Source organism: Hemicordylus capensis, chromosome 6 (genome assembly GCF_027244095.1).
Source record: "Hemicordylus capensis ecotype Gifberg chromosome 6, rHemCap1.1.pri, whole genome shotgun sequence".
In the NCBI taxonomy this organism is placed as follows: domain Eukaryota; kingdom Metazoa; phylum Chordata; class Lepidosauria; order Squamata; family Cordylidae; genus Hemicordylus; species Hemicordylus capensis.
Window position 1 is genome coordinate 2,362,918 of NC_069662.1, and position 20,636 is coordinate 2,383,553.

The 20,636-nt window shown below is 50.9% G+C and overlaps 2 protein-coding genes across 5 annotated transcripts; both read right to left on the reverse strand.

Annotated features, from left to right (window-relative positions):
- Positions 1-1,335: 1,335 nt before the first annotated feature.
- Positions 1,336-9,650, reverse strand: ELP5 (elongator acetyltransferase complex subunit 5). Of its 4 annotated transcripts, none has more exons than XM_053258805.1 (8): positions 9,592-9,650; positions 8,996-9,056; positions 7,909-7,989; positions 6,283-6,509; positions 4,546-4,739; positions 3,515-3,625; positions 2,811-2,911; positions 1,336-1,769 (listed from the first exon to the last, which is right to left on the reverse strand). In XM_053258805.1, exons 1-8 carry the CDS (start codon positions 9,641-9,643, stop codon positions 1,661-1,663), a joined length of 936 nt encoding a protein of 311 aa, XP_053114780.1. In that variant the 5' UTR covers positions 9,644-9,650; the 3' UTR covers positions 1,336-1,660. The 4 variants fall into 4 exon arrangements, with proteins under 4 accessions (XP_053114780.1, XP_053114779.1, XP_053114778.1 ...); XM_053258804.1 differs by lacking the exon at positions 9,592-9,650 and adding an exon at positions 9,449-9,575; XM_053258803.1 differs by lacking the exon at positions 9,592-9,650 and having other exon boundaries at positions 8,996-9,258.
- A 5,253-nt stretch (positions 9,651-14,903) lies between these two features.
- Positions 14,904-20,629, reverse strand: LOC128329510 (uncharacterized). Its single transcript, XM_053260869.1, has 6 exons — positions 20,603-20,629; positions 20,282-20,557; positions 17,494-17,612; positions 16,271-16,383; positions 15,830-15,943; positions 14,904-15,088 (listed from the first exon to the last, which is right to left on the reverse strand). Exons 1-6 carry the CDS (start codon positions 20,627-20,629, stop codon positions 14,961-14,963), a joined length of 777 nt encoding a protein of 258 aa, XP_053116844.1. The 3' UTR covers positions 14,904-14,960.
- Between the last annotated feature and the right edge of the window lie 7 nt (positions 20,630-20,636).

The following is a 20,636-nucleotide window of genomic DNA, read 5'->3' on the forward strand; positions in this document are numbered from 1 at the left end:
GCTATTCGGTGTTTCTAGCCAACCAAAAGGCTTGCGCATAAGTTAGCAGAGCTACCGTTTTAAAAAGCAATGAGCGCGCTGTACACCGCTGTGCATGCACCCCTCCAAAAAAGCGGGGGTGGAGAAACAAAAAGAACAGGAAAATAACTTCTGAGGTGTGAATTCTCATTCTGTCATAGCAAATGAGATTTTTTTCGATTAAACAACTCTCATGACCCCACTTTCACTTTTTCACACTTACTATGAATATGAGGAAGTAATCAATTTAGCACACTTCACCTTATGAAGACAAACCTCATAAATTCACCAAAATTCACCCCTCTGCCCAATCACTCTGAAATTGGGGACGGGTGGTAGCCTCCACCCATTAGGCACTATCTACCAGCCCACCCCACTCCTTTGGGGCAGATCCACTTACTGCCCCCAATCTGCCCCAAAGACACCCAAACTTCAAATATTCCCAAAAAATCAGCCCTCTGCCCAATCCCCCTGAAATTGGGGTGGTAGCCTCCACCCATTAGGCACTACCACCCCACCCCACTCTTTTGGGGCAGATCCACTTTCTGCCCCCAAACTGCCCCAAAGTCACTAAAACTTCAAAAATTCTCAAAAAATCAGCCCTTTGTCCAATCCCCCTGAAATTGGGGTGGTAGCCTGCACCCATTAGGCACTACCACTCCACCCCACTCCTTTTGCCCAGATCCCATGCTATGCCCCCGAACTGCCCCAAAGTCACTAAAACTTTAAAAAATCGCCAAAAATCAACCATAAACCGAATCACCCGAATTTTTCGGGTCCAAAATTCGGGTGATTCGGATCATGCCCGAAAAATATCGGGGGACATCGGGAGTGATTCGGTTCGGCCCCGAATCACCCGAAATTGTTCGTTTCGGGCACAGATCGTTCTGTGCCCGAAATTTTTTGCACATCCCTAATGCTTTCCTTGGTTTTCTGTCTTGGAAATACAGGCATTGGAGGGTGGGACAAACAAGCATGCTTTGAAGATAAAAGGGAAGGGGCTGGGGGGGATGGGAGGAGGCATAGCCTGGTGCAGCGTTTAACTGGCAACAGGTGCAATTAAAGAAGAGGAAATATTGAGGAGAGAAGGGGGGGAGGTTCAGAGGGAGAGCCAGGTTGTGCAGGAGAGGAGGGAGACTTAGACCAGCCTTTTCTCCAGAAAAGCAGCACAACCTGCCTCCGAAGATAAGCAATGGCACCGGGCAACGGAGTGGATGCCAGGCCCTGTGTCGGATGGCCTGGCCCTTGTCTCTCTGTCCACCTCCGTTTTCCACTGCTTTCCAAAGGAATCAAAATATCAGAATGAATGAGAGACAATTGTCTATTTTACTTTTTATTTTATTTTTTTTAAAAAAAAACTTTCAAAAAACCAGCATGTCTGCATTGGAAAGTCTTTGTCTGCAGGGAGAACTCTCTCCAGTTTGCTGTGAAACTGTGTCCCCAGACTGTGCTTCCACTCTGAGAAAGTCCACCCAAAGCACGTGTGCTGGCAGGCAATGCCAGCCAAGGTGGCTGCTCCGAGGAGAGACAGGCCTGCTCCACTTCCTGCTGTTCTCCAGCATCTCCTCTGCGGTAAATCCAGCAACCTTCCAGTTGGCCAAAGGGTCTCCTCTGGGAGCAGCCCAGCTCAGACTGCTGACCCTCATACATCCAGGTCATCATCCGGATCTTCCTCGTCTACATCATCCGAGGCATCCGGTTCATAATAGACCTTGCTCACCCCTGCTGGTGTCTGCAGCAGTGATGATTTCCTGCAGTTGGAGGAGAGCAGAGGTTATGGCGGGGGGGAAGCAAGCAGTGCAGCTCAGGAATCGGGGGGAGAAGGAGATTGCTGGGGATGTCATGAATGCAGGAGCAGAGCAGAACGGGTCTATCAGTGGCAGGGAAGAGAGCTGGTCTGGTGGGAGCAAGCATGACTTGTCCCCTTAAGCTAAGCAGGATCTGCCCTGGTTGCATATGAAAGGGAGACTAGAAGTGTGAGTGCTGTAAGATATTCCCCTTATGGGATAGAGCCGCTCTGGGAAGAGCATCTAGGCTCCAAGTTCCCTCCCTGGCAGCATCTCCAAAACAGGGCTGAGAGAGATCCCTGCCTGCAACCTGGGAGAAGCCGCTGCCAGCCTGTGAAGACAATACTGAGTGAGATGGACCAAGGGTCTGACTCGGTATATGGCAGCTTCCTAGTTACTAGTCTAATGACTGCAGGCCACCTCCAGCCTCAGAGGCAAGATGCCTCTGAATACCATTTGCAGGGAAGCAACAGCAGGAGAGAGGGCATGTCCTCAGCTCTTGCCTGTGAGCTTCTCGGGGGTTCTGGTGGGCTCTTCACAGGGTTCTGGTGGGATGTGGTGGGCCACATCCAACAGGATGCTGGACTGGATAGGCTTCCTTGGGCCTGATCCAGCGGGGCTGTTAATGGACTATCCTCATGGGTCCTTGTGGGGAAATACACAAGGAGGTATGCTCCTGTCCAAGAGGCACATATGAGATGTGCCAACCTGAATGAGCCACTAACACGGCTTGCTTCTGTTCGCATCCTAAAATTCAGGCCCAAGGCCGACTAAATGGGAGCCCACGTGGTGCAGTGCTCAAGGAGTGTCAGACCTGGGTTCAAATTCTGGCTCAATCACAAAGCTGACTTGGGCCTCTCAGCCTAACCTACCTCACAGTGTTGTGAGGACAAAAAGGATTAGCCCCTTATCTGTAGCATCTGAGCTGAGTCAGAAAGTGACCCCAAAGCCACAGGAGGGATGAGCCCAGTGAGCCACTCCGGAAAAGGGGTCCCACATGCTTACTTTTCCTCGCTGAAGTGATATGGGAGAGGCACGGACTCCTTTGCTTGGCGCTCAGCCTCTGAGAGGCGCAGGTTAAAGGTCAGATTGGCAGTTGGGTCAGCCTGAAAAGGACCAGAGAAAAAGGCTGTTACCAGGAGCGGTAGGGAAGGAAGGCACAGCCAGCAGAGCAACAGCACAGTGGTAAATCTCAGCCGGGCCACAAACCCAGAGCAGGCAGGATGGGGGGAACACTTCTCCGTGCGTGCCAAAGGCCTTGCAAGCCTGAATGGTCCCTTTGCAAAGCAGGGTCTGCCTCCATTTGCATTTGGGTGGGTGACTGCATGTGAAGGCGATGCCCCTGAGGGGAAGGGGCCACAGAGCAGGGGAAGAGCATCTGCAGCAGTGTTCCCTCTAAGAGGGATTTCCAGGTGATGTTGACTACAACTCCCAGAATCCCCAGGCGAAAACCAATGCAGCTGGGGATTCTGGGAGTTGTCGTCAACAACATCTGGGAATCCCTCTTAGAGGGAACATTGATCTGCATGCATGCAGAAGGCCCCAGGTTCAATCCCCGGCAGCATCTCCAGTGCAAACGATGCTCAGCTGGAGCAAGTGGTCTGACTCACTAGATGGCAGCTTCCTATGTTCCTATGACCCACCCCAAGCCAAGGCACCCACAAATTCATGTGGCTGGTTCACGTTTCGCCAGAGGGGAGGACACATACCGCAGTGGAGACTTTGCAATCCTCAGGACCCTCCTTTATGGAAACAGCATCCCGTGATGGCTCATGGAGGGGTTTCAGGTCTAAACTTGGGAGGACCACAAAGTATTCTTTCTGGGAGATTGAAGTGCAGAGAGGAGGGTGTCAGATACATTTGCACGCACATTCCCTTTCCCAAAGACCACGGGTCCCCCTCTCACTTCAGCAGTAAAGTACCTCACTTTGGTACCGGCCACATAAAGTCACTTCAGAGGGGTGCTAAACTATTGCTCTTTGGCTTGCCCACTCCCATGTAAAGAAGTGTTTGATTTTTTTTAAAAAGAAGACTTCTTTCTACTGCGAGAGTATGGAGGAAGCCGTCTGAGATGTCTAGTCCAGGAGTTCCCAGATGATGTGGGACTCCCATCCCCCATCATCCCCAGCTACAAAAGCCAAAGGGGTGGTGGGAGTTGTAGTCCCACAACATCTGGGAACCCCTGGACTAGTCTACCCAACTGATCAGAACTCCATAACTGCTGTCTGCACTGTTTCTGCATTGCCGTTTCCACGGATGGCTTTTCCTATGCGACCTACCACAGCTGAAAGCACAAACCTCCTGCTGTGACAGGTCTGTTAAGCACAAGCCCACAGCCACAAATGTTATGGTGAGAAGAGTGGGTTCCATTTTGTGTCCAACACAAGCCTGCTGTGGACCAAAATCAGTACAGGCTTATGCAATGTATTAGCAGAAAGCAGAGGGACATCCCCTCCCCTCTAAGGAGCCCCCCAAATGCCCCTCGGTTTGGCTGAGCAGTCAGTCAGACCTGGGTGCAGGCCCTGCCTTTGCCATGACGGACTCTCTGGGCAGCTTTGGGCTGGTCACTGTCCTTCAGCCTCACCTGTAAAGTAGGAAACGTATTCCTAAATCCCACCGGTCTGTTGTGCAGGTCCATACAATAAGTACGGAGGCGTGTGCTTCGCTGACCAGAGGTGCCATATAAGCAAGAGAGGAGGCAAACCCACACCCGAAGGTGCATCGCCTCCCCAGCCCTCACCTTTCGGACCACTTGGCCTCTCCTCTTCCTGTGCAACATCACTGCAGTTTGGGGAACTCCATCCCCTCTTGGCATGGTTTCCGGGGCCAGCTCCAGCATCACCACAACACCGGCCAAGGAATGCAGGGTTTCAAGCTCTCCATGTGGGTGCAAGTCTCTGTGGAGGAGGGCTAGCAGTCTGGTGATCCTCACGCCTGCCGAGGACAGAAATGTTAGAAACTCCGTGCAGCCCCTCCACTTTGTTACAGCCCCGCCACCTACCAAAGCCTGCCAGTCCCCTGAAGTCCTGACTGAATTCATGCTAGTCCCCCAACACACTGGAAGATAGAACATAAGGACCTCCAATGTTGGAAGGCGGGACTTCCAAGCAGGCTGGAAAAGCCTATTAGTTGAGGAATTAAGTACAGGTAAGTGTGCCGAGTTACACACAAACATCCATACAGTACAAATAAAGTGGCAAGATATATTGCTTGAAGGAAGCCCCCAACTTACAAATGCCAACCCACACATACAAATAAGCTGTTGCTCTTGGAAATGGTGTGTGCTCCGGGTTACAAACATCCAACTTACAAACTTTTGGAATACAACCTATTTGTAAGTTGGGGGACTTAGTCCTCCAAATGTACCTGCTTACAGAACAATCCTGCTCCCGAAATGACACCCCCGCTCCCCAGAGCCTCACGAAAAGGAGAGACAACAAGGGTTGGGGCAAGGTGTGAATATATTTAAAATTAATTAATTAACTTGCCATAGAGAGATGCTCAAGTACAAGCCTACTTGAAAGGAGTGTGACCTGTCCTTGAAGACTCTCCTCCCACATCTAATCCTGGATAGCTCAGTGGTGGGGCATCTGCTCTGCATGCCAAAGGTCCCCAGTTCAGTCCCTGGCAGCATCTCCAGGGAGGGCTGAGAGAGACTTCTGCCTGAAATCCTGGAAAGATGCTGCCAGTCCGTGTAGACAATACTGAGCTAGATGGACCAAAGGTCTGACTTGGTATACAGTAATCACATCTGGTGGGCCACTGTGTGAGAAAGGATGCTGGACTAGATAGGTCTGGGGCCTGATCCAGGAGGGCTGTTCTCATCTTCTTCAGGCAGCTTCCTAGGTTCCTATGATTGGGGTTATTGAAGGAGATGTACTCCACACATGTTCAGAGGCATTAAGTTATTTAGTGTTCATTCATGAACTGTGGGCATTAGGAACCATTTCCAAGGCTCAAATTGAGACCCATCAACTCCTGACTCCCACAAAAGTCACCTCCTCTCTCTGTTTTTTACATTTCCCATGACTCCTCCAAAGGAAAACCAGGTGTCCAGGCTCTCCCATTACTGTCGTGTGCAGACTAATCTAGAGGTTCCCAAACATCAGACTACAAATGCCATAATCCCCAGCCAAAACAACCAGCTATTCCAGCTGGGAATATTGGGATTTGTAGTCCAACATCTGGGGAACCCAGGTTGAGAACCCCGTGGTCTAGACAAGAGCTCCCATTAAAGGGATATTCTTGAAGAAGGGGGTGACTGGCTTTTTGGAACCTAGTAAAGGGCCTGATACAGAGGCCCTGCTCCATCGATCGCAGGGCTGTTGGCTTTGACTGACAGCAGCTCCCCAAGGTCTTCCTTGGCGCTTGGGCCCTGATCCTTGCCTCCGAGGACTGGGCCTGGGGCCTGCTGCATGCAAAGCTCTTTCACCCCAAGCAGCAGTTCCCTCTTCCCGAACCTCCCCTTTCCTCTCACCAGCAGCACTCGCCCTCCTGGGCAGCTGCACAAGAGCCTGGCAGACGCTGGGAAACGGCAAGCGAAGCAGGAGCCAGCTGAGCGAGTCCAGCACAACCGTGGCAGGTCCCTGTGTGGCTGGAGCCAGGCGGGCTGCCAGCTCAGAGGCGGAGAAGTCTCCCAGGGTCAAGACGCTCTCCTCCCCGGCCCAGCCCAGCGGATCTCGGAAAGCATCGTGGAACAAGATCCTGGACAAAGCAGGTTGTTATGGTTAATCATCCATGGACCAGACCAAGGAGGAAAGAGCTACAGACAAGACAGGAGGTGAGTGTCCCATGCATCTTGTGCTGCGATAGGAACTTAGGAAGCTGCCTTCTACTGAGTCAGACCCTTGGTCCATCGAGCTCAGTGTTGTCTACACAGGATGGCAGCGGCTTCTCCAAAGGTGCAGGCAGAAGCCTCTCCCAGCCCTATCTGTGGATGCTGCCAGGGAGGGAACTTGCGACCTTCGACAAGCAAGCAGGCAGGTGATCTTCCCAGAGCGGACCCGGAATGTGGCCTCCCATGTAGTCTGCCATCCAAATGCAAACCAGGGTGGAGCCTGCTTAGCAAAGGAGATGATTCATCTCTGATCATCACTTAGCATGAGTCTGTTCCTCACCAGTGTGGTACCACACCTATGCATGCACTAAGCTGCCTTCTGCCAAGGTAGAGCTGTTCCAACTGGGGTCCTTGTAGGCCTGCTCAGTACAGGAAACCCAGAGCGAGAGCACCACCCACCAATGGGAGGAGAGCTGGTCTTGTGGTAGGAAGCATGACTGGTCCCCTTAGCTAAGCAGGGTCTGCCCTGGTTGCATATGAATGGGAGACTAGATGTGTGAGCACAAGAAAATATTCCCCTCGGGGGATGGAGCTGCTCTCGGGACAGCAGAAGGTTCCAAGTTCCTTCCCTGGTGGTATCTCTCCAAGATCAGGCTGAGAGAGACGCCTGCCTGCAACCTTAGAGAAGTCACTGCCAGTCTGTTAAGACAATACTGAGCTAGATGGACCAAGGGTCTGACTCAGTATAGGGCAGCTTCCTATGCTCCTGAAAGCTCCAGCAAGGGAGAGCCAACTGCCCCGCCCCCACCTTGTAAGCAGAATACAAAACCTTGCAAATAAAGAGCTGAACAAGGGAGGATTGGCAACATGTCAGCGTCAGCTTACTCTATCAGTGGGACAAGAGGCCCCCTCAGGACACACCCACGAAATACAGAAGCAGGCCTACCAAGACTCTAAAGCAGGGCTGCACAATTGTGGCCTTCCAGCTGCTGTTGGCCTACAACTCCCAGCATCCCCAGCCACCATGGCCAAGTGTCAGGGATGGTGGGAGCTGCAGGCCAACATCTGCAGCTGAAGCCCTGCTCCAGAATGTAAACACACTGCAGGACTCTGGACAGGGACGAGGTTGTGCTGGAGGAGGAGGAGCAGGAGCAGCCCTTTCGCTGACCGAGGACTGGACTCAACTGGTTCCAGACTGGGAGAGCTGCCATACTCTTGCGCACTCTGGATCAGGCTGCAGGGGGCCATCCATCTGGGCCAGCGGCATTTGTCTCTTTCTCTTCCTGATCAACCAGCAGAAGGGGAAGGGGAAGAAAGCCAACTCACAGGGAGGTCAGTTCGGTGCTGAGTCCAGCCTTGAATTGGTCTTCGGAGACATCGAAGCTCAAAACGTGAACAGAGTCACCCCTGACAAGGAAGACAAGCACAGAGATGAGACCTCCTGCCCAAGGTGGAGGAAGTGGAAGGTCAAGTGCGACAAGGCTGGGAGAGGCACTGACTCCGAGGCAGGGCAGGGGGAGGCGCAGGATGGGTTGCTTCAAGCACATGTAGCACTGCTGCTTAATCAGATCTTTGGGGCACCCCAGGGGATGCTCGCTCTCAAAAGGGCTCAGGGTGGCTAATCGCAGTTATGTCTGGGCCGACAGAGAACACTACCTCATTATATTATTGGCAACTGCTCTGTCGAGTGTTTGGAAAGCAGGATATAAATGTTGTAAACAAAATAAGACATCAGTTGTGGAAGACACATAACTGAAGGTTTGGGGTAATCAAGACAATACTCAATGGTGAACATTAAATGAAAGAGAACATAAGAACAGCCCTGTTGGATCAGGCCTAAGGTCCACCTAGTCCAGCATCCTGTTTCGCACAGTGGCCACCTGCATGTTTCTGGTGGGCTAAACAGGGAATGTCCCCTGCTAACTGAGCACAGAGGCACCTTCCACAGTGGTGATTCTCTTCTGTTTAGCAGGGGGAGAGCAACTGGCACTAACCATCCCCAGCACAGCATCCCTCCAGTGGCTGTTGCTGGTCTCTACCTAGTATTTTTTTAGACTGTGAGATGTTTGGGGACAAGGAACCATCTTAATAGCCGTAGTCATAAACCCAGTCTCCGTAGGATCACAGAACTGGAGGGGAAATCCAGGAGTGGCAGGAAGTTGTGCCCCAGAGCTGCCTTTGGCTTGGGCTGCATGCTATGCAGGGCAAACTCTTCCATGAGTCCCCCACCCCATTTGGGTGGGCTCTGGGAGTGTCCCTCTTCCATCCCCACCACCACACAAAGGCTATTGGCACAGAGGCGGTCTCAGGGACCCACAGCCGGCCCTTCTGAGAATGTGCTGGGCACCGAACCAGTTATGCCTGACACCCCCACAGATGCAGAGTACCTCAGATCTCAGAGCCTCACACCCACCTTTGAGCTGAAGCCGCCACAAAACTCTTGAGCAGGGTCCGGCCTTCGCAGCTGACTGAGTCTGCAGGGGAAGGCCCCCGAGGAGGAGGAGGAGAGGTTAATGACCCCCAGGATCCTTCAAGTGCTCCCATCTCCTCCAGCGGCAGCACATTCCACGGCACCTCTCCATCAGCCTCCTCCTCCTCCCATCCCCAGCTATACAAGACAGAAACACGCCCCTCCCCAACTCAGCCCCCTCCACTTCTCAGGTCACTATCCCTATACTGCAGCCTATGGCACCTCCACCCACCCCTTCCAAGCCCCTCCTGTCCAGTTGCGCCCCCCCCCCCCCCGCAGCCAACCCATTGCTCGCTCCCCACAGAATCTGGTTTCTCTGCTTCTTCTGCTCCCCGGGGCCCAGCCCCCTCCAACCAGCCAGCCCCCCGTCTCTGCTGCTGCTCCTTCACCCCCCACCTCCTCCATGCCCGTCTGTCTCTGCAGCGTCAAGGCCTCCTGTCCTGCTGCTCCCCATAGGTCCCTGCCCCGCACGCCCTCCCTCGTCAAGATCCTGCCCTTGCTCCTGACTCCAGCCCCCGCCCCCCGGCCAGGCACCTCACCCTGAATGAGGACGAGTCCCTCCGCGCCCCCCGCAAGCAGCTCCCCCAGCATGCCTCCCCCGCCCCTCTGCACTGGCGACTCCTTCCGTCACCCGGCGCACCCCTATGACGTCACTGTACGTCTCCTGAACACCCAGTTAGGGGGCTGCCATGTTGGAGTGTTCTCCAGGAGACTGCCGTACTGCCGGATTTACTTGATTGCAGGGGAAAGGATTATCATGGCAGGTGAAAGACGCCAGAGGCGAGGGGGGACTTTTGTGCTTTGCGTCTCTGTCGGCTTTTGAAATTGAGAGGCGGCGGCTTTTATTGTTTTTGTTCCAGGCACTAACGGAGTCTCCTAAAAAGCGTCCCCTGGGGCCTTATGGGAAGGCGCAGGTTTTGGAGTTGCCGCCGATGCAGCGGCTTTCAAACTTGTAGTTGTTGTTGGACGCCAACTCCCATAAGCCCCAGCTACAACGCCTTTTGCAGGACAGGTTTTGGGAATTGAAGTCCCTGTGCTAATGTCTGCTGTGAGGAAGGCCCTGTGCCTTGCGCTACCTGAGCAGCAAGTATTCGACAGGCAGATCAAGACAGTAGGGAGGTTGATAGGGAAGCTGCACCTATTCAATTTCCGCCTGTTGTGCAAGGGAGAGAACCCCATGCCAGAAATTTTATTTATTTATTTTTGCATTTCTCTCCCGCTCCTCCTCCAAGGAGCCCATACATGGTTATGTTTATCCTCACAATAACCCTGTGAGGTAGGTTAGGCTGAGAGAGAGGTGACTGGACCAGAGTCACCCAGTTAGTTTCATGGCTGAATGGGGATTTGAATTCCGGTCCTAGTCCAACACACTAACCACTACACCACACTAGATCCCTTAAATTAATTAAGCATGCAACCTTGTTTGATGTAGAATAAAGGGAAGCTGGGGATAAAGAGGGGAGTTGGTGTCTTATGGTAGCAAGCATGACTTGTCCCCTTAGCTAAGGAGGGTCAGCCCTGGTTGCATATGAATGGGAGACTTGATGTGAGAGCACCAGAAGAGATTCCCCTTAGGGGGATGGAGCTGCTCTGGGAAGAGCAGAAGGTTCCCAGTTCCCTCCCTGGCAGCATCTCCAAGATAGGGCTGAGAGATTCCTGCCTGCAACCTTGGAGAAGCCTCTGCCAGTCGGTGAAGACAATACTGGGCTAGATGGACCAATGGTCTGACAGTATATGGCAGCTTCTTATGTTCCTAAGAAATGGGAAAATACATGAGACAGCAGGTGCTGCATTGCCACTATAGAACAAGCCGGCCCTATCCACTGTTAAATGCACCTAAGTGTCAGCAATCTAGCCACCTGGCAGTGAAGTCTAGGATGTAGTTCACAAAAGACCAGTCTGGGTCGCAGAGGCATAAACACGGCTCGGAAATCTCTCTCTCAGGCTGGAGGCTGTCGACACTACGGATGACGTACATTGTCTTCCAGCAGCTAACTGCAAGCTGTAGATGTGCTTTATAGTCCAAGCTGATAACTCTCAGCTGGCAGGGATTCATGGCTTATCAGCCTTCTGCAAGAGGCGTTTACTTCTGATGAATTCCAGATGTGCTTGCTGTCTTGTGACCCATCTTTGCTGTGGATTCAGTGGGGGTTGCCTGCATAGCTCATCCTCCTGTTCGTCAGTCCCTGTCTCTGCTGCCTCAGACTGCTCTGCCTGCTCTGGGACATCAGCTGGACCTGCCTCAGCCATCTCGGGAACTGACAGCCGGGCTCTGCCCCTCAGGCACCCCTGCATTGGCTGAAGGGCTGTCAGCATCCCCTTCCTCCTCGCTATCTGAGACTAAGGGCATGACACTAAGCCCCTGGACTCGAGCAGGGCTGCACACCTTCAGCCCTCCTGCAAATGGACTACAACTCCCATCATACTTATTGGCCACTGTGGCTGGGGGATTGTAGTGATCAGATTTCCCTCCCTCTAAAGAGTTAACAGGGAGTGACCCCTTGTCTCAATTGACAGGCTGGTGAACTCCAGGGCAGCCAATCAGTACACCATGAGGGTGGAAACTAGAGCGCGGTTGCTGGGAATTCTGGGAACAAGAAGGGTGGTCTGTGCTGGAGAGAAGCACATGCAGAATGGAGTTGCCATGCCTCCCTGGAATTCTGGGTTTCACCTTGGTTTCAAGTATTTCACCTGGATTGCTTAGTCCACTCCGATTCACCGGGATTTCAGCTTGCTTTCTTTTTTAAAGCTAAGCTCTAGCCCTTGTAGAAGTGAAGTTATAGAGCAAAACGTGCAGTCACTATTCTGCTCGACCACTGGACTTGCATTAAGAGAGGAAGAGTACAGGAGGCTAGCTGGGAGGGTTTTCCTTTCACAAGTACAGTAATCCCCTGAAGAATGTTGCCATGTTTGTTTATTTATTTTATTTATTGTTCAATTTATATACTGCCTTTCATTTTCATTGCTATCAGCAGGGGATCTCTATCGGGCAGTTGATGCAAATCACTACCTGACTACCAGGCTGTGTATTGTAATGTTTAAGGACTTTCTTGACTTTATGTTCAATGCATGCCTACTTAGAAGTAAGCACTGTGGGCAGCCTTCATTAAAAAGCTGTGCTTTTTTTGTTTGTTCTATTGCTGCTGTTAATATGTCAAGGAAAATGGTCAGGCAAAGATATCTTCCCCAACTCTTATTTTAATTTCTTTACAGGTAAACAGTAATAGAACAGTATCAGGAATATGCAAAAGCACACACATAGAAAGAAATATACGTTCCTAATGCACAGTCTGACTAAAACTGTTCCCTATGCTGAATTCCCTATTCCTTGAACTCACCCAACACCCAATGAGAATCAAGCTTCCGGCAATCCTTTCTTTCAAGGATCTACAGAGTTATTCCATGAGAGAAACCTCCATGATAGCTTCAACCATGACGGAGCAAAACTCCATTGCTCTTCACTAAGCCTTCCCGCATTAGGGTTGCCATATTCTGGCTTTCCAAATCTGGGTGCCTAATTCACATATTATGTAAATTGGTTTGACAATTATTTTGCATATGCAAATTAGCACTGCACTTTCCAGTTGATTTGCTCTGGATAGCTACCAACAATAAACACTAGTCTACGCCCACCCTACCTAGGGCGTTGCAAAAGACTCTATAAACATGTAAGCATGTCTAAGACAACCTATTTTTGTAACCTACTAAGTATTTTTGAGTGTATCTAAGAAAGCCAGAAGCCTCAGACAGAAGCAGTCTGTAGTAACTGAATAAAACTTCTTTTGTTCTTTTCTTTTTAGAAACCTCTCAGAGTTGGTTTTTAACTCAGGAAAGTGGGGAGCACAAAAGGGGATTTATCTGGTGCAAAAGCATCCTCAAGCACTCAGCAGCTATCAGTTTTCTCATCACGTGTAAGCCCACACATGGAAGGTTTTTGTATTTATCCAATAGCAAAACAAAGAGTTTTCCCTGGGATTCCACCCTGAGCCCAGGGAGGTTCAAGCTCTGTCTATAAGAGGGGTGGTAGCGGCAGCATTTTAATTCTACCAGAAATGCAGATTCATTTAGGAGAAGCCCAGCCAGTTCAGCATTCCCCCACCCCTCTCATGTGAGCTCCTCTGAGACAAAGGCTGTAATCTGCTACAGGGTTGATGGGAGCTATGGTACAAAAACAGCTCAAGGGCCGACATTGTGCAGCCCTGCAGTAGAGTCAGGGACAAGTAACTCAGCACAGGATCTGGCTGAAGATTAGGAGTGTGCACGGTTCGGTCCGGGCACAATTTAAAAGACCGCTGGACCGGTTTGGAGGTCCGGAGGTTCGGAAGGGCGGGGGCATGTAGCTTTAAGGGGTGGTGGTGGTAGTACTCCCCCCCCCCCCGCCACTCTTCCCCCTCCGGCGCTGGTCCTTTGTGGCGCGTGTGCGGCAGCATCAGAGACGAGCGTGCACGCCACGCTGGGCGCATGCGTGCCGCTAGTGCTCGTCTCTTTAACCCTTTAGGAACAACGACGGGGGCAGGGGCAGCAGGGAGGAACTCTGCCGCCCCAAGAAGATTTTTCAAAGGACCAGCGCCAGAGGGGGAAGAGCAGCGGGGGGGAGGTAAGTACTACCACCACCCCCTTAAAGTAACAGTCCCCCCGTGCCGGACCGAGGGGGACTCCAGACCATGCACACCACTACTGAAGATAATTCAGAGTTACCTTTAACTGGACCATCTTATATTGCTGACCAGTTTTGAATGATGCAGTATTCCACAACTCACACACCAAAGCTAATCGGGTCCTACACCCGCTTACCAATTACAGACCGCTTTCCCACCCCAACCTTTGCACTTCACAGGCCTATTATACAACCCTGTAGTGATCCGCCAGCCCTCTTTAAAAAGTTAGCTGGAAATGAACCCTGTCCTGACTGACAGGCTGGTGAACACCCGTGATCAGCCACTCAGCACACCAGGGGAGTTTAATGCTTCGGGGAGTTTAATCTAGAGAAAGGTTGTTTGGTCAGATCTTGTGTTAGACTTTGTTTTATTTTGTGTGCGCTTTGTATATCCCTGATACTAGTCTATTATTGTTTACCTGTAACAGAACTAAGCTAAGAAACACTAGCCTTGGCCCATCCAGCCAGGGCATTGCAAAAGACTCTGTAAGCTTTTAAAGCTGCTTTTGTATTTTCCTACATACCTATTCCTTGCAACTGGGTAACCACAATTTTTAAAGCATGCCATCCCAAATCCATCTGGGGTGCTTTTTGAAGTATTCTTGTAACCTACTGAGTATTTTTACCTGTAACTAAAAGCTGGGAAAGCCTCAGATGGAAGCAGTCTGTAGCATTTGAATAAACTTGTTTTTCTTTTTGTTCTTTTCTTTTACGAGCCCCATCTGAGTGGATTTTTAACTCAGGAGAAAGTGGGGGAGGGGGGCTGAAAGGGGACTTCTTTTTCTCTGGTGCAAAACACGCCTAAGGAGCTCAGCCACTATCAGTTTTCTCTCCATGTGTATGCTTGCACGTGGAGGATTTTTGCATAATTTTCCAATAGCAAAATAAAGAGAGTTTTCCCTGGGATTTCCACCCAAGCCCGGGGGTGGGTGTCAAGCTCTGTCGATAAGTGGGTGGTGGTGGCGGCCTTTAGAACCTACCAAACCAAAAATAAAGAAGAGTTTTAGGAGTAGCCTTTGCCAGAAAGCTCTGCAGGGATGAGTCAGCATTTCTTTCCCTCACGTGAGCTTGCTCCGAGACAAAGGCTATAAACTGCTACAAGCTCCCATAGTCCCAGCAGAACTTACATGTTCTTCCTTCCCACCACCACCCACGGCATCCCACCCTCTCAGAATAGGCAACGAGAGCCAGATCCACACTGAAACGTTTTATTAAATACTGTACACAAAAAGAATTCCTTAAAATGCTGTGTTAGGAGAGGGCGGCAACAGCACAACATCTCTGGCACAGCAGCAGGGCCACCATAGCAAAGAGCACAATGACGACAGAAGCCACTAAGATGATCAGCGCCAAGACCATTCCAGGAGCTGTGGCAGCTGCTGCAAGGAGGAAGAGCAAGAGGGAGGATGGTGTTTCACTAGGTCCTCTTTGCATTTTTGCTTAGAGCAAGGTTCCCATGTTTGGGTCCCCAGAGGTCACGGGACTGTAACTCCCATCACCCCTTTGGCCGTTGTGGCTAGGCATGATGGGAGTTGTAGTCCAACAACCCCTGGCATAGACTACCAACCCAGGTGTATCTCCTGTACCAGCCAAGGGCCCTTCAGTACAACAGGCTATCTGAATTGCTCTTTCTACACTCTCTAGAACCATAATGGACTAAATACGGTCATTCAATTTATTCCACCAATCTTGTATGAGTTTCTAGTTAAATGTTGTTTCTTCCTGGAGGATGCATATAGGTAACGAACAGGTTTCTCCCCACCACCACCTCCAAATCAGGATGGGAGGGACCCTCTGACCAATGGGAACAACTGAGTGACTTCTTAACCCTTTCAGATACTTTTACACAACATGATTTTGCTACTCAGTACAGAGGGTTAAATTGCTCAAGGTAGAGCCATCAGTAAGAGAAGGTTAACTGAGTGCAGATTCTGCGAGGGAAGCAGAAATTGTCTTTTTAGCAGGGAAAGCTCACAGTAAAGGCGTGGCCAGGAGCAGCTGGGCTAGGAGATAAGAGGAATGCTCAAGGACCAGAAATCCAAAGGAGACCAAGAGGCAAGGCAAGGCAAGGCAAGGCACCAAAACGGTGTTCACACCCATTTCTCTTCCTGGTAAATTACCTGTTGATGTGAGCTTCACAATTTCCACTTTCCCATCTGCTTCTTGAATTCCATCTTGGACTGACAGTGGTCCAGTGTCCAGGTATGGCTCAATTTCTGTTAAGGAGGAGTTCTCTATGTACCAAAAAAGAGAGAGGCTCTACTCATTTTAAAATTTTGCATAAATTATGTTGACGGGCTCTTCAACTCCCTCTCCACTAGAGACTCTTAGAATTATTCACTTCCTGAACCTTCATAATACTGCAATCAAGCTAAGCCAAGCCAGCAGTTTTCAGACTTGCGCCCCCAGATGTTAGACTACAATTCCCATCATTCCTGCCACAATGATAGAAGGCAATTGTGCTCATGGGTTAAGGGAACAGGAGTCTGGCACCTAGGGACCAGTCTGAGATCCCCTGTAAGCCAAGCCTGAAACGCACTTCTGCTTCTGAAAGGACCTGCCTTGATGCCGAGAGAGATGTCTTTTGTGATGTCCAGTAGCTGGTCTCTGCTTAGCTTGTGGCCTGCAGTTCTTGGTTTTGCAAGTTTCTCTGGAGTCTTGTTCAGGAATTTGCCTGGGGCAGAGAAAAAAGCAAGCTTGGACAGTCAGTTGCACAGAAGAGGGGGCCACACCACACCCAAAATATATACATCTTATGCTTGTGTTACACCAAGCAACTAGGGTTGTTTTTAAGCTGTTAACAGTTTGCATTGTAATGAGTTAATTATATCTTGCAAAACTTTAGCCAATTTTAACGGTCCATTAAAAGTCAGTCCAAGCTTTGCCAGCATTTAAAGTTAGACGCGCACTTGATTCCTCTCCTATGGTTGGGAGTTGCCCTCTTATCACATATGTGGCCAGCAACTGTGGCTATGACTTATGGAATGGCATTCTGCAGATGCTCAGAGGTACTTTACCTCCCCCCATCTTCCAGTGTGGAGGGTCCTCCTAGTTACAAGTTCTGGTTCAAATGAAGTGTCACGAAGAGCCATACCAGACAAGGTCAATGTGGGCCCATCTGGCCCAGCACCCTCTTTGCACAATGGCCATCCAGATTTCCCCAGGAAACCTACAAGCAAGCCAGCAGTCCTATCCTGCTGTCACTTCCCAGGATCTGGTATTCAGTGGTACACTGCCTCTGACTATGGCGGCTCAGTTTTCCTATCACACACTTCCTCCCCAACTTGTCTCATCTCCTTCTAAAGCCATCACTACATTCAGAGGTGCACCTAGGTAATCTTGGAGTCTGGACCTAAAGGCCTTTGGAGGGCCCCCACCTCCCCTGCAAATTAAGTATTATGTTCCACCAGGCGAACACACCACCCAGGACAGACCAAAGAGGATTTGCGGGGGGCCAGGAGCTGTAGAGGCCCTGGACTTCGGGCCCAAAGTCCAGGGGTAAGAGCGCCTCTGACTACATCTTGTGGCAGCAAGTTCCATATGTTAAGTATGCATTGTGCAAATAAGTCCTTCCTTTGGGATGCCCTGAATCTAATTAGTAATCCCATAGAATTCGATTGAGACAACCACCCACACCACTCCAGTATTTTGGGAGAGGGAGGGAAAGTTATCCACACCACATGGAACTTTATAAACTTCTGTCACAAACCCCCAAGGCCGACCTCCACAGTGAACCACACCCAGCATGAAGATTCTCTCCTCTCCCTGCAGATTTTTTACGCACCTCAGATCGTGACACTTAACCGGAATTTCAGATGGGATACCCAGGACAGCTGCTGTGGCCCTGGAGATTCCTGGCTTGTAGAACAAACTGCTTTGGTAGATTGTGGTGTTTGGGGCCACCTGAATAGGGAAGAGAGAGAAGACCACATCACAGCTTGCACAGACAGCCTTGCCCAGAAGCAGGGCCGTCCTTAGGTGCGTGCGGTGTCCTTTGGCGAACACTTGCTGCCATAATTCAAGGTAGCTGGAAAGGGCCCCCACACTGGCCAATTTGCCCCAGGCCCTGCACACCCCACCGGGACTCTCTAAGGACGGTGCTGCCCAGAAGCCAGTGTGATGGGCACTCCTGTGTGCCTCAGGTAGCATGCTGAAGCCATCAACAGAAAGGGACCCGGGGGAGGATCCCTCGAGCAGAAAGGCTTCAGGAGGGCTCAGGGCCAAGTCCTACACCAGTGGCAGGGAGTGGCGTCTTGTTTTCTACATTTAAAACTGGACTGAGAAATCCATGAGATCAGCTGCTGCTGAGTGAAAGAGAGAGGACAAGGACCCTGCAAGCTCACCTGGACTCGGGACCCACACTCTTGGAAGCCTACTGCAAAAAGAAGCACTTCCTTTTCGAGGCTTGTACAAGGACAGCCTCCCAGGGACAGATCAGCAGCTCTAAGCTCTGCGGTTGCTGGGCCTTTCTCCACTGTCACGACAACATGGCTTCTTCTGCACTGCACCTTCACCCAGACAGGACCAGTTGGGAGGACCCACAAGGAGGACTGTGTACCTGGGGATACTGGGGCCCCTGCATTAACCAAACCTGTGGCTAACATCACCCCACCGATAAGGCAAGCCCAGAGAAAGGTCCCCATTGTGAAACTCACTCCTACTTTGTCCATCTGCATGGCTTCCCCTAAAGGGTCTTTCCAGCAGCTCTTTACAGGCAGATCACCGCCAGGTAATTAACCAGTCTGTTTCTAATTTGTCCCAGTCTCTCAGCTGTCTCAGCAGGGGGAGGGACTGAAGGATTTTTTCCCCACTCACAGGTGAGAGAAGGGAATGGGGCTAGTAGTCTATCAATGGCTACAGGCCACCTCCAGCCTCAGAGGCAATACTAGTTGCAGGGGAGCAACAGCAAGAGAGAGCGCATGCCCTCACCCTTTGCCTGTGGGCTGCCCAGAGGCATCTGGTGGGCCACTGTGGGAAACAGGATGCTGGACTAGATGGGCCTCCTTGGGCCTGATCCAGCAGGGCTGTCTTCTGCCCTTAGTGGTCAGAGCAAGAGCATTTGGGAGCTAGAGGCCCTGTTTATAAAGTAAAATTATAAAACAGCAAAGCAGCGACACCATATTTTGAAACATGCACAGGCACCAGATTAAAATGTAATTATTGGCACTAAAGAAGAACTATTGCATTGAGCCTAAGCTTAACCTTACCTAATCCTTGACTTTGCCTACTCTGATTGGCAGCATCTTTTCAGGGTCTTCCCCAGCCCTGCTACAATCAGGTATTTATAAACTGGAGATATTTCCAGAGGGTGAATCTGGGCTCTTCTGCGTCCAAAGTTCTGCATGCAAAGCAGGCAGGGACCCAGCCAAATTATGCCTCTGCCAAATGCATGACGAAGTGACTTACGCCAAGAGAGACGACTGGTCCATCAAACCCCACACTGTCTATCCTGGGGGTGCCAAACCTTGGTTCCCCTAGATGATGTTGGATTACAACTCTCATCATCCCCAGCCACAACGGCCAAAAATAATTGGGGCTGAGGAATATGGGAAGTCCATCAACAACTGGGAGCCCAAGGTTGAGAATCCCTGCTTTAACTGCAGATGCTACTGGGCATCGAACCCGGGGTCTCCTGCATGCCAGGTCTGTGCTCCAGTCCCATTGTCATGCGAGGCTGACTTCTGTGGAGTCAAACCATTGGTTCATCTTGCCCAGGACAGCCTGCTTGGACTGGCAGCTGCTGCTCTCCAAGGCCTAAGGCAGAGGGGAGTCCCTTTCCCAGCATCTCTGAGGACCTTTTGGCTGGAGATGTCAGGATTTGAACCTGGGACTTCACCTATGCAAAGCCTGTGCTGGGTCACTGTGTGATGGGCCCTCCCCCCTCACACCTTTTTGTATGTCTGAATTGCAGGCAAACCCCCCCCCCAGCCCAGTCCCTTGGAATCTGTGGAATTCAGTGTGCCCCACTTTGCAGAGAGCTGGAGTTCTAGTTATCTGCTAAACTGGGACAGGAAAAGAGAGGCCAGGGTATAAGGTTTGATGCCGGTTGCCCCCTGCCCACTCAAGTCGGCAGATCAGATGGAGCTGTATAAAGGGAGGCTGCAGCACCCCCAGGCAGACTGGCTTGAGAGTACAGGACGGCCTGTTTAACTGTCCACCTGGCCAGGTTCCAGCTGCACCTGGGCTGGCTTTGCATGCTGCCACGTTTCCGCACACAAAGGCCACAATCCAGGATTGCCACACGTGCTAGGCACCACTGAAGTCAAAGTCAAAACCATTCATAGTTTTTATTTTGTTAAAATAACGTTTAATTTGAAAATGTTAAAATCTGTAATTTTGATTGTGGTTTTAGCTTTAACATATATTTAACTTGTCTAGCTAAATTTGGTCAATTTTATCTGTCCGATTTTACATGGTAACTATTTTATAAATGTCGTGAGCCGCCTTGAGCAGTAGTGTACTGGAGGAGCGGGGTAGAAATATTTTAAATAGAAAATAAAAGGGCTTAAGCAGGCTTAATTCTGTGTAGGGTTTTTATCCCTTCTAACATTGGGCTGCAAACCTAACCATACCCAATAGGGAATTGGAGGGGTTTGCTTCTGCTTAATCCCGTTTAGAGCGATGCTGTAAACATGCTTCCAAGGTAACGAACTGTTTTGAGGAGGTCCCGAAAGATGCAAGTCGCCTTGGGAACGCCACGCGACTGGAGAGTGGATCAGCCGGCGAACCGAACACCCCAGCTCCGCGAGATTCTCGGGCGGCGCCGTAAAGCGCGACGGCGCTCTTCTGCCGTAAAAGTCACACGGCTTCTTCCAATCCCACCCCTCGCTTTCGTTAGGCTGCCTCTCCTAGCCCGGCCCAGCCGCACTGCCGTCAAGCAGCGTCGCGGGCGCCCTCCTGCCGTCAAGCAGCCGAGGCATGCCCTCC